Source organism: Prinia subflava, chromosome 3 (assembly GCF_021018805.1).
Source record: "Prinia subflava isolate CZ2003 ecotype Zambia chromosome 3, Cam_Psub_1.2, whole genome shotgun sequence".
Lineage (NCBI taxonomy): Eukaryota > Metazoa > Chordata > Aves > Passeriformes > Cisticolidae > Prinia > Prinia subflava.
This window is the reverse complement of record NC_086249.1, coordinates 46,924,628-46,942,299: the sequence shown is the minus strand read 5'-3', so window position 1 is coordinate 46,942,299 and position 17,672 is coordinate 46,924,628. Positions and strand designations below refer to the sequence as shown.

Sequence of the window (17,672 nt, the reverse complement as noted above, 5' to 3'; positions counted from 1 at the left end):
CACGCATTAGCGGTGGACTGGGCAATACTGGGTTAATTGTTGGATTTGATGATTGTAAAAGTCCTTTACAACCCAAATGATTCTGTGATTTTATGATTGCTAGTCATCTGGCAATTATCAGAGCTCTTTAAAAAAGGTGCATCAGTCTCAGATGCACATGCAATTTATTTTACATTTTAAATTATTAGTAAACTGCAAAAGAAAGTCCTCAGTAGGTAGGAAATGTCAGGAGCAATGTGGCCTTTGCAGAAAGACCTTGAGCTGCATATTGAACAGCAAGGACAGGAATGTATTGAACAGGTGATGATTAACTGTACTCTCTGCCTGCGGCACCAAATGGGGAAGGGTCTCTGAGGTATACAAAGCAAAATGCACACTCAGTGGTTCTGGCAGCTCCTGGCTCCTGAGTGTTCAGGTTCACAATCTGCATTGCAATTCACATTAAATTGGTATTGTCTGGGGAGAAAAAGAAGAGAAGACAGAAGTGGACTTTTATCACGCTGAATCAGTGTGGCACCCGTGTGGATCATCAGCAGGGCCAGAATATGTTCAGTCTCCTGCTGAGACATGCTGAGCTGAGTTGGTGGCACTCACAGCAGTGTGTCAGCCTTTATGTCAGCCCTACACCCACCACACATGACTGCTACCTCTGCTCCAACTTTCCAGCCTGAGCACTATTTTTAATGCTGTGCATCCCTGCTGCTGCAATAACCCCGTGGCTGGGCTTTAATGCACCCCTGCCAACAAAGGGGAGCCTGTGCTAACACTGTGTGTTAGGAGTATGATCCCAAGCCCAGCCAGTGAATCAGGCCCCTTAGGGGATGGGGGCAATGAGGTGCCTCTTAAATGTCTCAGATACACCCCAGCATGGGCAATAGCAGAACTGTAGGCACTTGTGTACCTTTCCTGGAAATAACACAGATGGAAGAATGATTTAAATGGGAATTTGTGGATGACACCTTTGCCTGCAGGAGCTAAATTCAGCCCATCATGCTCAGGGAGTTATGAGAGGAAAGAACATTATCCTACATTTACATGATGCAATGAAGCACCAAGCAAAATTACCAGTCTATTGGCAAATGTACCAGTTCAGGAATCAGCACAGCCACACAAGCATAGCCCCATACCTTGGCCAGGTAAGCCTGATAAGAAAGGTGGAGCTAACTTGTTAAATTAAAGCCATGCTAAAGGAGGTGTGCTCTGTAGACTCAGGACTAACTTGAGGCTTAAAATATTGCACTGATGGCTGTACTGTGGAAGTGGTTCATGAACAATGCCGGATGACCAGTAAAAATATAAAATTTACTTGAACACATGCTAATGAGTGTCATCTCCTATGTGGCAAACTGACATTTTTTCAAAGGCTTGGTAACACTATCAGTTTCAGAGAGATTGTATAAAGGATCTGGAACACATCATTAATTCAGTAGAGACTCACTGTCAGATTCTGAGCCTTTGCTTCAAAGCATAAAGGTGGCAAGCACATTTCTTTAAGAATTATATTTGATAGACAATATACAATAAAAGTATATTCTTCTTTCTTTGTTTTTGGAATGGTGGAAAGATTTTGTTGAAGATTTTTTTCAAAAGAATTCTTCTTGCTATTACACATGGAATATGCTAAACTAAATGGTTAAAATTTGGAGAAATTATATACCCACTGGAAATTGAGCCTTACAATTTCAAGCATTAAGCAACACTACTAGGTGATATTTTCTACATTACCTACGTAGTCGTGTATCTGGTGAAAAATTTCAGACAGAGAGGCAAGACTAAAAAAATTCATACAGCTGTGCTGTGAAGTGTTGCAAAAATAGTTACAACTAAAACATCCTTGCTTGTGATCACAGACTTTTTTTAGAGCATACCAAACACTGCCGGAAAAAGAGCCATTCAAAAAGTGATCTTCTTGGTATGTGTGTTCTCATATAGAAATAAATTGAAGGCAATACCACCTATGCAGCAGTGACAAGTTAATTCAATTTCCATCTCAAAATCAGGTAAAGTGTCTCATTTGTTACCATGGATACAAGACATTATTTCCATCTGTTTGAGATCTCACAGTGGGTATGAAATTAAACTGTGACATAGTTTTATGTAGGAAGTTGACTAAAACCCTCATAAGTTCAATGTCATTAGTCCAAAGGATTTTCTTTTTTTAGACACAGCAAATAAGGAGGTTGCTACTACTGCTCATAAGGTACTCTTCATAAACAAACATCTGTGTGATTTTCCTGATGCTAGTTTGGATCAGTGGGAGTGATGGAAGAGAAAATAAACATTCATTTCATCAGTCCTGCAAATACAGGGAAGAATCCTGAAAAACATCCAGATGGTAGAAGTACATTAAAAATACATTGGTGTTGTGTTATTTGCTATTGTTTGGCACCAAATATGTTTACAAAAAATGTCTTGGTTCTGAAAATGCATCCAATTTTTTCTCAGATAAATCTGCTTTTCAAGCTGAAGCTCAAATCACTTGTTCTCTAGTTTTCAGAGTTAGAAGAAGTGTATGAAAAAGTGGGGAAGAATGAAGAGAAGGAGAAATATGTTTTTTAATGCTGACATATATGAAGGGTTCAGGAATTCAGTGGCATTCAGTTTACCTTGTCTGAAATTAATTTTAATATATACAAAAGGATAAAAGGGAATACAGGTCTTCTTGTTAAATTATTTATACTCAGGTCCTGGGTATATATTTAATATTTCATAGTGAGACTGATTTCCATAGATGCTGAGCACCTGCTACACTGACGGATTTCAGCTAAGGTTGTCATCTCTCAACATTTACAAAACCAAACTGAGATAAAACTGAGTCTACCTAAATCAAAGGTTTATTTCTACATATTCATGCATTAACTGCATGAAAATCACAAAGGTTATGGGATGTCATGACTACGGCTAATTACTGAAATCCTAAACCATCATCCAGCTGCTTAACTGACTGATAATTTCCCACCAAATATTCTGAACTTCACCTCCTGTGCTTCTGTGTTGCTGCTCTCCTCAGCATATTGTCAGACTGGATTATCTGCAGTGTCTCCTCCAGCTCCTTGGGCCATCTCTAATTATATCCCATTGGGAGCAAGCAGGTCTGACCCTGAGATGGCAAACTAGAAAAACTGAGAACCTCACAGCAAAACTGTCACGAACACAGAAACTCTCAGAGGAATAGGGACTACTGTGTCCATGGCCAGCTGAACAGAGAGATAAGTCAGTCACTCTGTGTTATTGATTTGCATTATTAACATTTGCTTGAAGTTCAATAAAAATTGTTTATATTCTACAGACTTGATGATACTTCATCCAGACCCCAGACAGAAAATTATAATAATGCCAAATGGGTGCTAGGGCTCCAGAATTTTTATTTAGTAGTATTTTATGCCTACTTTTCACTATTTTTAAAGGAGAATTAGCATCAGGATGAAATATAGCATAATTTTTACATATGGTGTTAAATTTATTAAAACCAGTGATATTTAAGTATCCATTTATATAAAGATAAGATCGTGAACAGACCTCAAGCTTATCTAAAGGATACAGAAACCTCAAGTATTTCTGGGTAATGACTTAATTCTGAAGTCTGGGAAAGATTTTATTCCTGAATTACCAATTACTTATTTTTGACTTTTGAAGCATTTTGGCCAGACTTATTTGACCATACAATAAATCACCTTGATTTTGTAAAACTTTGCAGGCTTCAGGGGGCTTGTGTTGATATCAGTATGTGTGTAGGGGTGCCTTGTGCTCTGTTATTGGGTGTTAGTCGGGATTTGCAGACTTGCAGGGATCCATGGGTACCAGGACAGCCATGCAATTCCTAACCCAGCCCACATGTAAATGAGTATCTCCTGGGTTTTGCCATACAAATGCAGCTTGGTACACTCTGGAAGTGGGTACAACCTGTCCCCTTCTGGACTCTAATAACGGGAGGTGACAGAGGAGTGTGTGCAGTGCTGCAGATGAAGAAAGCAAGATTAACCTCTGCGGTGCCAGGCTGAGAAGCTCCACTCCAGCTGTGGTGAGCAGTGCCCTTGTGTTCTGTCTCGTGGCAGCTGGACACAGGTGCCTGGGCAGGAAAGGGGCTGCCCACACGCACGCTGGATGGGGGCTGCTCGTGTCTCAGTGGACACGTCGGACCACGCAGTGGGAGCAGTCTGGATGTGCTCGCCAAGACTCACCCAGCACAGTGTCAGGAGCACAGTAACAAATAAGGGATCATAATTATGATAAACTGACACCTCTTGGCCCTGCAGGAACACAGTGCAGTTTCTTGTTGACTGGTGTCTGAGAAAAAGCCTTTTTTGCTGCACTAAACCACTTAAAAACTGTGTGAATGAAAAGGTTACATCCATGGGTCAGCATAAACAATAAGAGCTCAGGAAATAGCACTGATGCTGCTAACGATTCGCAAGTTAAGGAGGGTAGTCTGGACACGATGATGTCTCAGTCATTCTCAAACAATAGCAGAAAAAAAGATGCAGATGAATGCAAATGAAGACACCACACAACATTGACTATGAGACATTAGACAATTCTATAAAAATTTCTGTGCAGGACCAGGGCCAGTTGAATTAAGTAAGAAGAGTACCAGAGCAATTTGCTCATAACAAATGCATATGGAGTTTTCTTGAATGATCAATGGGCTTGCAGTTTATGGATTCCTAAATATATGCCTAATTACATCCCCAAATTCTTCTCTCTTTTCCCCCTTCTAAAGTCCCCATGATTTTCTGTAAAGAAATCAGGACCTTAATGAATAGTCTTGAGTACGGCAGAGCCCCATGGTACCACTTTCCTAAAATAGAAGGCCTATTCTTTTCCCCCTTAGCAATACCTGCTGCATGCCTTGCATCGTCTGCTGTAGGAACTGCAGCTGCTGGTCCTTGGTAAGGCTTTCTTCTGTTCGAAAGAGCTGTCCTTTCTCCTGCTTCAGCAGCTCCACTTCATTCCTGTAAGCATCCAGCTGCCACCGAAGACTATCGTTCTCCTCCTTTAGCGCATATGCTTGGGCAGCTAGAGCTAAGAGAAAATGAAAATGTGAAAAAATCAGTGAAATGGATTGTTTCTTTTCAAATAACACAGAGGGCATTGTCTGGAGAGATGACAATACAGCTGAACGCCAGTGAGACATTGCAGAGCTGAGACAAGACCCAGCAGAGCTGAACATGATTAGGTTCTGGCAATGATTGTTGCTGGGAGGTTATTTCCTGGGATGGAAGAAGCCATAAAGTGACCCTGGATAATTCAAATGCTACTTGCAATCTGGCTGCTAAATTTAGGCTTGTATTTTAGGAAGAAACTGGCATGCAGTCCAAGGGCAAGGCACTCACCAACTTTACAACGTTTTCCCAGTGATGTTATAGGAACTGATACAGCCATTTAGTATTTATACTTGCACAGTGGCCAGATGTTCCAATCAGGTCTGTGCTAAGGAATTTTCCCAATGTAAAGTTGCTGGATTTAGTCCCGTGAGAGAGGAAACACAGGAATTTCTCTCCAGCCTGGCTATGAACTACTTCACAGCAACAGTTATGAGGAACCATTTAGACAGAGAAATGATGTAATAGAAAAAAATTATATAAAATGCAAATGCTGAAAAAAAGTGTTGGCACTACAAGAACATTACTACATTAAAGGCATTGAAAGACACTTAAGTCATTTCCTTAGGAAGCTCCATTTGGCCCCTTTTCAATTTAGAATGGCATTTTTATTATCATAACTGATAGCAGGTGTTTGTGGAGAAATCGATTAGTATGCAGGGATGGAAATTACATTTGCCAAATGACTTGCACAGTCTGCAATATAAGCTAAAATTTGTGTAGCAAAAGGCAGAAGGCTATAAAGCATGTAGTAGGGATATTATTTAAATAAATTATCCAAACATAAATACATATAGGGAAAGGTGGCATTCATTAATTAGCGATGTGGCTATCATCCTTTAGAAGAACCCACTCCTGGTAGTATTTATATTTTGGCAGCAGCAGTGGTCATTCGGCATAGCAAACTGCCATACCATGCTATTTTCTTTCTTGGAACCTGGTAACACAACAACATTACAGAACAGCTGTAATTAAAAAACAACAACCTACTATAGCCAGTTCTATCAACATTTGGTAACTGAACCACATAACTGATTTACATTCCTGATTAAATGATTTCAGGCTTGGTATCACAGAACTCCTTTTTGCCCACCTACCACAGCAGTATGGTTAAACTCCAAATTATATGAAATTGCATATTAACTCCATTTAATACTAGGCACCTCTTGACTAGACCTACTGGAGATAAAGAGTCCCCTGTTCCCCATGATAACATGATTCAGCACGTTTGTGAAATTATACCAGCAGTTAGGTAGAATGTCACAATATTTCATTAGCAATAAAAATGTTTTATCTTTCGTAGGACAAATCTACCTTCATCTCAGATAATTTTTACTAATTTTAAAGTTGTACAAACACATTATTCAAAATAAAGTATAGTCAGCTACTATTCAAATACAGACACGGATTGGTCACTGTGCTTAATTTGGGTATTTTACAGAATCTCTCTGCAAGATTTAGCAAGAGTTACAGTATTGCTACATCAAATTAAATTGTTCTGAAAACCATGTAATCATCCTTCCATGACAAAATTTACCCTCAAGAAATTGCACTGATGAGTCCAATGGGCAAATAAGAGGATGAAGTACTTATTTTAGTTTTTATTTTTGTAAGAGCCAACAAGCTATAATAAAAGAAGGGATTAAAAAAAAAAAAAAGGAAAAAAAAAAAAAAAAAAGAGGACAAGCAAACAGAACCATCCGTCCAAAAAAAATCTCAGGTCAAAATTAAATAGTTTGTGTTGGAATGGACCTCTAAAGATTATTTAGTACAATTTGTGCAATTGTCTCACCACCCTCACCCTAAAATATTTCTTCCTTATGTCCAATCTAAACCTCCCCTCTTTCAGTTTATAATTGTTTCCCTTTGTCTTATCACTACAGCCCCTGGTGAAAAGTGTTTCTGTCATTTGTACTCTCTTGCTTCTACCAATTAGACTCTCACAAAATTTATACCTTTGGTTTTGTTTTGTTTTATTTTTCTTAATGTAACACTAAATTCTAGCCAGAAACTGCCTACCCTTCAGCTCCCTGAGAACGGGAATTGAGACCATCAGAGATGTACTCAGGTTTCTAGAGTGGCTCGGGAGCAGCAGTTCACCTGCTGCTCATCGTCTATTCCAGCTCTCAAAAAAATTCTGAGAGCTGCTGCACAAGTGGGGGTGTGAGGCCTGTGTATTTCCCCACTGAAATCTGGGCTCTGACCCAGATCAATCTGAGGTTCAGACTGCCTTATCCAGACAGGCTGCTTGACTGTTTTCTGTGCCTCACTACAGCCTAATTGGAGATTTTCTTCTCCTTTTCGTACTCACAGGCGAGTTCAGGCTATTAAGGGGGGCTACAGACACCAGGAGATGTCTGCTACAGGGTCAGCAAAACAGAATAAATGAAAAGGGCCACAACACCTCACAAAAGCAAGTAACCTACATGTGATGAACCTATTAGAGTTTAAAAAATAACTAATCTAAATGGAACAAGTCACAATACATAGGAGCAATGAAGGTAACTGTCCATTTACTCTGCAGGAATGGAATGCAGGCTTTTACTTCAAAAACAGAGATGCACCTCTGAATACTATTATGTCATTACTTTAAAAAATACATGTAATATATAATATTAAATTAATATTAAATTAAATTAATAGTAAAGAAAATAATATCATATTAAAACCTGTATAGCAATAATTACATTGCAGTGCTACCAAGTTCCAGCCAAGGTTGCTGCCCTGTTCTTTTCTGCACACCAGATGACAAAGGCTGTGTCTGGAAGATGTTGCAATCTATTTTAAGACAAAATGAAAACATCCCAAACCACCTAAAGTGAGAGAATAAGAATACAGGAGAGATCCTTTTCTGATAGGCAGGATTCCCTCAGGTGCACAGTGCCTTATCAACATTATTATACACTTGGGTGATCATCCTAACCACTCATAGCAGAGCAAACAACAACAGAGTCCAAGGCAGAAATATGTTCTTAAATAAGGAAGATGCAACACATATAGTGACAGAGTGTAACAGAGTATTAAATGGCCACAAGCTTTTAAATGAATTAATTACAGATAAGAGTCCATAAATGAGATGACATTTACTACATGTTATATACTTTACTATTTAATTAAAAACTACAAATAGTTGGTTCCTAACACGTATGGACAGAATGGTTAACAGAAAAGGAGAATCAGACAAAAGGAAGACATCTGACAGACCTCAGGGTATCCAGCTCATTCAACATGGGGTAACTGTTTTAAACAAAATCAGACACATTCTTTGTGTTGACCTAACATAGCTATAATTTTAAGATATTTATGTTTTAGTGCACCAAGATTAAAATAACTCTGAATTCATATCAATGTCTCTTTTGATTCCAAGCAAAATATCTATTCTATAAAAACATCCTATAATTTATTTTAAATTATATTTCATTTACAACAATTATATGTAATGCTATGTGATTTATTATATAGGATGTAGAGAAAGGCACTTCACTGAATGATAAATTAAAAATAGAGGAGGATTTTGGTGAAAAGAGAATATGCATTTTAAAAAGTAATTTTTTTCAAATTTTGCATAAATTTTCTTAAGAGTTCATTGACAAAGCTAATGAATGTAGTTTTAGTTGAAAAAAATGTTCATCTCATCTCAAGCAATTTTACATTTGGTAGTTCAGATACTCATCTACAAAATCTCTCTCTGCGGCACACTCAAAAACATCTTTGGATAAGAAGACAATGAATGTGAAAGCATTTACAGAAGAACTATATACAAGGAATCTATATCAAAAGAAAACTGACAACAATTCCAAATAGCTGCCTGTGCTGCAAGTAGAGGAAAATACTCCTACCTAAACAAACACAGCTGGAAAACAGCTCAATATTCTCTTTACAGCACTTTCACTGAGGGATGCAAAATGATACCTGCCAGCCTCAGAGAAGCAGCTGAAGGAAGATTAGAGATATATGCATGGGGGAAACCTTTGCACTGATATTTCAAAGACTTCCAAGAGGTTAGTGTGATTTCTTTGTGCTCAGGCAGAAGCGCTGTATTCAATTTGGCAACAGCCACAGTGGGAAGATAGGCTCCATTTAGTGGATCCAGACTAGATCCAAATCGAAAAGACACCCTCTTTAATACAAGAAATGACTGGCTGAATAGAAATCCTCTGAAATCTAAGGACATATTCATTGATGGATGTCTCAGAAAAAACAAGCAATTAACTTTTTGTTTTTTCCCAGGATTTTGGATAACTTTGGATAGCTAGGAGAGAGAGCGTGCTCTTTCTGACTAGCCCTGACCGGTACTTTTCACTTTCAGCTGGTACCCAGTGACCACATTTAACCTGATCCTTATCAATGCCCACAGGAGCCAAAGCAGAGTAAGTCTTCACAGGTGATATGGGGCAATTTTAGTCTTTTACCACCCACATCATGTCATAGTGGCCAGGAAGTAAAGCTGACACCCCACGCCTCCTAATGCATTTATTTATTGAGGACATTAGGGAGAATTCAAATTTTCTACCATTTTTACTAATGCACACCTGCACTGTGGATTTCTCATGTGATGATGTCCTAATAATATTACAGTTAATGTTAATGACAATCTACTAATTTGCATACTGAGGACACACAGAGTTGAAAAGCATAAGCAGTAGGTTATCTCAAGAGCCTGAAGAAATCTGAAAGCAGTAGGGGAAAAACAAATGACAAACACTAAAAACAGTAACAGAAAACCTGCCTGTAAATTCAGAGTAAAGATTTTCCATATGTTCTCCTAGCAGAACTTCTTCTATAGTTTATATTTCCTATAGATTCTTCTATATTTGTACAGAAATAGATAATAAAACTGAGAACTTCTGTGATGTTTGTGAAGACTTTTGGTCTAACCAGAATTTTTCAGGATTTTTTAACTGAGGCTGATGTATTAATATAGTGAGGAAGATGAAAACAGAGAAAAAAACCTACTCCCAAACCTTCCTGCCATTCTACTAATGCCATTATCCTGATTTCCTGACTTGAAAGCAAGGGTTTAAATGATATAATGCTCCTTTTGATAATAGCAAAAAGACAAGCATAAAAATATCTCAAAATAATGGATATTAAGGTAATTTGTTTCATCACTCCCATTGCAGAGCATTTTCTATATCAAAAAAGCCATCTTGCAAGACACAGCTACTTCGTCCATGAGTTTTCAGCTTGAGGGACTGAACAAATGTGAGTGGGAAAAAATAAGGACACAAAGTTCACAACTATAAATACAAACAATAAAAGTTATCCCTGGCCTCTAGCTAGCCTGCTTCTTTTTCAAATAGGTGAACTGTGAAGCAGTACAAGCAGAGGAAAATCGGCAAGAAAGAATGTTTCTGGAGGATCTGGAAGGACACGAACTGTGTTTTGATGCTGCAGAAAACAGGGTAAGTTACACAATAATGGCATTTGTCATTAGCAAGGAAGATAATCTTTGCAGAAGTAAGTTTGGATGGTATATCTTAGGAGATATATTGGGTGCCAACCCTGATTATGGCAAGGAAACTGGAACTAGAGAATCATTAAGGTCCTTTCCAGTCTAAACCGTTCTGTAATTCTATGATTATAACTAGATAGGACCACTGGACCCTCATTCATTTTTACCCTCTAAGGCTGTGCTTAGTGCTCCAGCCCACTGAAAATTTAATTTTGTGCTAGAGTGTGAGGGTCCCATTACTCAATGGCAGGGTGTGTCAGTCAGTAGCCCCCCACACTTTGGGATGTGTGGGAAGGTCAGGTTTGGAGGAGTTGCAAGGTGGTGGGAAGGAAGGCACAGCCCTCATTGCAGATGGCAAGCTGTATGGCCTCTGAGGTGGAGACACACTGAGCAAGCTGACAGGTGATAACCAACATCTCCAGCACCAAGTGTCACAGCTGACCCTTCTCTCTGTATTCTCCAAGAAGCTTCCTGAAAGAGGAAGACTTGACAAGTCCACCTGGCTCACTGTGAGTCATCATCTTGAGCCTACTTCACCAGCATAGTGCTCAGATGTCAATGACAAGTGCATAGAAATATGTCTGATATTAGCAGTTAAAAGCAACCTTCTTCCTATAATGCAGTCTTTAACAAATACCTGTTCCATAGTTCTCCCTCATTCCTGCAAAAATAGACTATGTCACTTGAGTTTTGTTTTTTTAAATGCTTTGCTTACAGTTTGAAAACAGTTAGCTAAGTATCATGAATAAACTCTAGAAACAGAATTTGCATGGTCTGAAAATAAATAGTTGGGAGCAATTACAAACTAACCTAGCTACAAACAGTTTTTTCCTTCCCCCTTCAAACATAATGCAACAAACAATGAAGAAATTTCCACATTATTTTCAAATGCTAAGTACACTTCATTTGAATGTCTTGGTACCTGCAAATTTAAACTCTGAGGGCACTAATTATCCTATATGAGAAGGGTTTATTGTCATTAATGTTAGTGGGAGTTAGGCCCTGCACACTGGGAGGGAAATTTACTCTTCTGCGAAACCTGCTTAATTCAGGTGCAGTTGCTTCAAAGTCCTTTCCTTACCATGCAGCCTATGTTCGATACAGAGAAGCTCATTATACCACTTACATTCATGATGATACCAGATGTTCAAACTGAATAATCATGAGAATTATTTTGAGGCTTCCTTTTCACATAAAACTTGGTAGCAAACAATTAATAAATGGAGCGATGAAAGGAAGAAAGGAAGAAAGGAAGGAAGGAAGGAAGGAAGGAAGGAAGGAAGGAAGGAAGGAAGGAAGGAAGGAAGGAAGGAAGGAAGGAAGGAAGGAAGGAAGGAAGGAAGGAAGGAAGGAAGGAAGGAAGGAAGGAAGGAAGGAAGGAAGGAAGGAAGGAAGGAAGGAAGGAAGGAAGGAAGGAAGGAAGGAAGGAAGGAAGGAAGGAAGGAAGGAAGGAAGGAAGGAAGGAAGGAAGGAAGGAAGGAAGGAAGGAAGGAAGGAAGGAAGGAAGGAAGGAAGGAAGGAAGGAAGGAAGGAAGGAAGGAAGGAAGGAAGGAAGGAAGGAAGGAAGGAAGGAAGGAAGGAAGGAAGGAAGAAAGAAAGAAAGAAAGAAAGAAAGAAAGAAAGAAAGAAAGAAAGAAAGAAAGAAAGAAAGAAAGAAAGAAAGAAAGAAAGAAAGAAAGAAAGAAAGAAAGAAAGAAAGAAAGAAAGAAAGAAAGAAAGAAAGAAAGAAAGAAAGAAAGAAAGAAAGAAAGAAAGAAAGAAAGAAAGAAAGAAAGAAAGAAAATGAATTAAGGGAGTCTCTAAGAAAGCTGGAGTATGACTATTTACAAGGGCATGTGGTGAGGGGACAAGGGCGAATAGCTTCAAACTCAGCAGGTCTCGATTAGATATTAGGAAGCAATTCCTTACTGCAAGGGTATTGATGCACTGGCACAGAGAAGCTGTGGATGCCCCATCCCTGGCAGTGTTCAAGGCCAGGTTGGAACTAGATGATATTTAAGGCCCCTTCCAACACAAGCCATGCTATGATTCTATGAGTCTATTAATTGCAATTTTATCCATCCCATTCAGGACAGACCTCTTCACATCTGAGAAACAAAAGTGTTTCCCTGACAAGAGATTTTTCTCAGGTTACAAAATTTCTCCCTGCTTAGCAGCCATCAGTAATATCAGTAATCTTTCCTAGGTTTACTACACCTGTGGCTTACCAGTAATTTATGAAGGCTTATTATTTCTTGTGTAACGAAGCACATCTCTCTGCAAATACCAGAGACAGTGTGGGGAAAGGGAGGACCTATTATTGTCCAGCTGGGACCAATAACAAAAAGTCATAGGTAAATGCTGGCTCTGCAGGGGACCAAGAATGCCCCAGAGAGCCGTGCTGCCAACTCCTGTGGTGTTATGATGAGTCTCACGATATCTCACATTTTATTTAAAGGGCTAGAGAGATCATTAACTTAAAACCACTGGTTTAAGTTTCTGGACTAGTGGCTTCCAAACTTTCTAGATTGTGGATCAGTATTGGTTCTTCCCTTTCATTCATGCTTTCACAAACTGAATTTTAATCAAAAATACTAACAAGACCACTTAATCTAGCTGTTTTAGCCAGTCCAAGGAATACAGATGTAGATTATTTGCTACAGTCTTACAAGTGATCATTGACTCCAGTGATCACTTTGGGATAATTGATCTGGACCTCGTGGCTGCAGAAAACCCACTTGAACAGTGATCCAACTTTCTCCAAAGGGCTGCAAATATGCAAGACTGATTTCCCACTTTAAGTCAATCTTCCTATCTCTCTCTTCGTACCCTCCTTTTACCTTTGCACTGGTTCTGTTCAGTTCATCTCCAGCACTAAATGCCTGAGTCCATCTATTTGCTCATTTTTGATTCCTACTTGCCTGGCATGGCCAGATGTTTCTCTCTTCCCTCACTCATACTTATTTTCTAGTCCCCTGTTACCTAGATCTGTCCCAGGTAAATTGCAGCATTAAACATTTTGGACTTTTCCTACAAAGATGTCACATCACATTACTGAAACGAAAATTTGGAATTTGGAAGAGACCGCGTTGTTACAATAGTATCAAAGCCTGACACGTTTTAGGTTTATTTTATTTGACAGCATCTCTTTGGAGAACAGGAACCTTACACAGCTTCTAAATGATATTTTGACAGTTGCTAGTTAATCTGGCCCACTGAGACCAGTTTCTGCAGGTCACCTCTTTAAAGCAAAGGGCCCTTTCTCCCTCTGCATTTTGGGTTGCATTTCTCCTGCCACCAGCCATGATACACAATGATACCAGATGACTTGACGTAGGTATAAGGGGAGAGAAGGAGAAGTCGTGGCTCTGCACAGACATCTCGGATGGGTGGACTTTAGTTGAGTTGGTTAGGAAGAAAGCCATCACGGTAAAACGTAGGAGTATAACTTTGATCAAAAATAGTAGCAATTCTCGGGTATTTTCAAAATTCACAAAAGAGTCACTTAACTTCTTATTAGTGTATTTGGTTTGTGACGAGGTGAATTTTTCTGATACTTTGTGTTTACCAGTAACTGCTGCCTCAGTTAAACATCATCAATCAAATAATAAACCTCTTTTAGAGGTTCTACTTTTTTTCCTAATTGAGAAAAAGGACTGTTACAACACACAGTTCTTTAAAGATGCTAGCAAAGAAGTGGCTTTTTCCTCTAATCAATATTTTAAAAATTACTGTATTCATGTAGTACTAAAAATGAGCAGAGGAGATCTTAGTCTCGAGGGTGAAGGAATGAAGAAAATAAGAAAAGTGCTGGTTACTGGGGAGACACCACGTGGCACTGACGACTGACTCCCACACTAGTAATGAAAAACGCTGCCTGTACTGCTGGTGCTTTGCAGCTGAGGGTACAGACATTTGAACTCTGCCTAGCAGAGGAGATGCTGATGAATGCTGAGTGTTCCATATATGTTATATAATCTTATGTATGCTGCACAAAGGTATGGTGTGCGTGCATGTACATGGGATACATAAATCACTTAGGATATTCAAGGATTATTGTATACAGGTAAACCTCCATGTAGGTGGGTCACTGATGGTTACTTCTTAGGAGTCTAAGTGCCTCTTGTATTTTTACTCAGACTTAGTCAGCATTGGCATTTACAGACACACAACTGCATCACTGCTGTTGGCATTTGAGCTAGGAACTGCATTCAGGCTCAGCACCACTATGAGAACTTGAAAAAAATAATCTGTAGGATTTATGAAGAAAATGCCATTGCTGCTTTGAAACAAACTTGAAAGGGTGCACACGAATCCCGCAATTTGTCACATTCATTAGGGAAGAGCTGATCTGAGTGGTTTAAATGACTGTGGTGATTTGAACCAGTCTGATTTATAATAGGCAAATTTTGTTCACAAATGTAAAGCGCTTTCTATAAATGTAAGGATAAACCACTTTTGAAAAAAAATTCTATTGCACCTTAAATTGCAGAAGAGCATTTATCCAGCTATCTCTCTGACCTTGCAGTGGATTAGAGGACTGAGTTAATTTTTCTTTTAAAATCATGCATAATACTGAAATACTTGCTCAGTTACTTTTGCCTTTGATAAAAATGGATTTTAAATGAGAATACATTTTTACCCCTTTATGCCTTAAAAGGCATAAGCAAAGAATGACATGAAGCTTGTAATTTTTGACCCTCACATTCAGAGACAATTTCTTGAGCTATTTATCCCTTATGTGATTCAAAGAATGTTCAGAAGAGCTGTATCTGCATGCCCAAACCTCCTTTTCTCCCCTCCTTCTGCTTCCAGAATATTCAGTATATGCCAATACGGATCTCTGTGCTTTTCCACAATTTAACATGCTTAGCAGGTATTTTCTTGGCTTCTAAAAAATAAAATGTGTTGCAAACTTGTAGATAATAGAGTTCTATAGAGCTTAAGTAGTTCCATGCCTTTCAGAAAAATAACTTTTTATTGAAATTTTCAGAGTGTGTAGCTTTGAAGAGATAAGTGTGAAGTAGTCCTTATAACAGATTTTCTGAGTAAGCCACGACTTAGGGCATTTTATCTGCAGGTGCTGAGCAGAACGTGAGTGCATACACTCCGACCAGCAGGGAGTAGCTTGTAGGATGAAGGTTTTACAGCACAGACATCTCAAAATCTTTCAAAAAACATTATACGAGACATATGACTATCTCAGAACAACGTAGGGAGAGTTATTGCTTTTTATCATGTTCTTCCTTGACTGTAAAAATGCTCACTAGTCTCCAGACAAATTTAAGAAGGAAGATAGTTTGTATCTGACACATGACAAAGAAGCAATGAAGGAACTGGTGTTAGGAACTTGCAACCACCCAAGCACCTCCAGAGAGGTACCTGGTTGACATGTGAGGTGGGCCCTTGGCTGTTGCAGAAGCAGCCCAGCAATCACTGGATCCAAGTGCTGCAAAGACATGCATGTGCAATTCTTGCACCAGATAAAACTTGCAGTGCATCGAACATCTGGAGGGCTGGATAAATAAACAAAAGGTTGCAAAGTATTTTGCCCACTGAAAGGCAAACAAACAACAACAACAAAAAAACAATTTAAAAATCCTAATTCAAAACCAAAACAAACCACCTTTCAGAATGCTGGTGTTGAAGGAGACACACACTGGAATTACCAGAGAACTTGAATAAAATGGTGCAGTATCTAGTTCTTCAGTCTGTTGTTTCACATCTCAGAGGACAGTTCTTTTTGTTTTCTCTTCTCTCTGCCAGGAATCTAAATACAAATACGCCTAAAAGAAGATCACTCACCTCCAGGCAGCTTTGAATCCACTTGGCTTTCATATTTATGAATCAAATCCCACAATATACTTGTCATGAAAATGCCATACTATGGATATTTGTCATTATTAAGAAGCTTATCTTCTTGAGATGGCCTTTATCCAAAACAAGGGCAGGACGTCATGAAACTCCTCTGAATCTAAGATTCATTCACCAAAGTAAAACAGCATCACTAACCAGTGGTATTTTGGGGATTTCTGTAGCCCACAGCTTCAAGCAGGAACTCTGCTGGGTGTGTTTTTATCTCCTGGCTTGAAACCACATCACAGACTACCAGTCAGCTGGACACAGGAGGAAGTAAAGATTCATGCTTTGAAAATGAAGCTTTTAATGCTTTGGAAGCTTCATCCACCCTTCCTTGCATGTCTCACGACATAAGAGCACTGCCCAAACCTACAATTATGAGCTCAGAAGCTTGCACTGACATTAGCAAAGACTCCACTTTCTGATAATTTCCTCTGAAATGTTGGCAATGGCTGGTGATTCCTGGAAATGGTAGGTAAGAAGGCACCTAAGTCTCCACCTCAAGCAATATCTGCAAGTTTCTCTGATGGGCCAGGATGAGAAAGGCTTCTAAAAAGAAGAGGGCACAAAGAGCAGCATGATAAAGAAAATATCAGATCTAGACCTCAGTTTAAACACTAATAGAAATGATCTTTCACTGGAGGTCAGAAATAACATTTAGGCTAAAGCCATTCTTGAAGGAATCTGTTCTTTGTGCTCTCTTCAGAATCAACCACCTCCACTGTTACAAATAAGGCTCATTCTCTTGAAGGCTAAATATGAAAGAAAAACACAGAAGTTTTATATTGGAGAGGGCACTGTAAGGAAGGTCACTTTATAGAAAGCATGAAATGTAATTTGGAGAAGAATGCTAATACTAGCTATATCAGATTGTGAGGAAGCTGCAAACAGCATATGTTCTAATATTGTCTTTTATTGATTTTGCTGCCAACATCCCACTTCAACAATGTTACAGCCGCACTTCAGGACTCTTAATGGAGGGGGATGGAGAAAATCAATATACAGAGCTTGCTTCTGTTCCCATTGAATTCAATGTGAGCTTCATTATTAACTGCAATGAGCAGAGGACAGAGTTCAGCCTGTTTCATCACTTTGTGTTTGTTTATTCTTTCCCTTTTTATTTAACCTCCTAAGGGGCAATGTGTATTTTTATCCTACGTTTTAGAAAACCCCCATTTAAATAGGGCAATCCCCTATCAAACTGTAAGTTTACTTGTTAGAAATGATGCCCTGTTTTATGAAACCTAATGAAAAATTATAGCCTGTATCCTGAATTG

General features: G+C 38.9%; 1 protein-coding gene across 5 annotated transcripts in view; it reads right to left on the bottom strand.

Annotated features, from left to right (window-relative positions):
- Positions 1–17,672, bottom strand: part of ENOX1 (ecto-NOX disulfide-thiol exchanger 1) — a 360,099-nt gene that overhangs the window by 38,068 nt on the left and 304,359 nt on the right. For all 5 annotated transcript variants that reach the window (XM_063392151.1, XM_063392147.1, XM_063392150.1 and 2 more), the window contains one exon: positions 4,838–5,022. In XM_063392151.1, the coding sequence (XP_063248221.1) occupies positions 4,838–5,022 (185 nt within the window). The remainder of the gene's footprint in view (positions 1–4,837; positions 5,023–17,672) is intronic.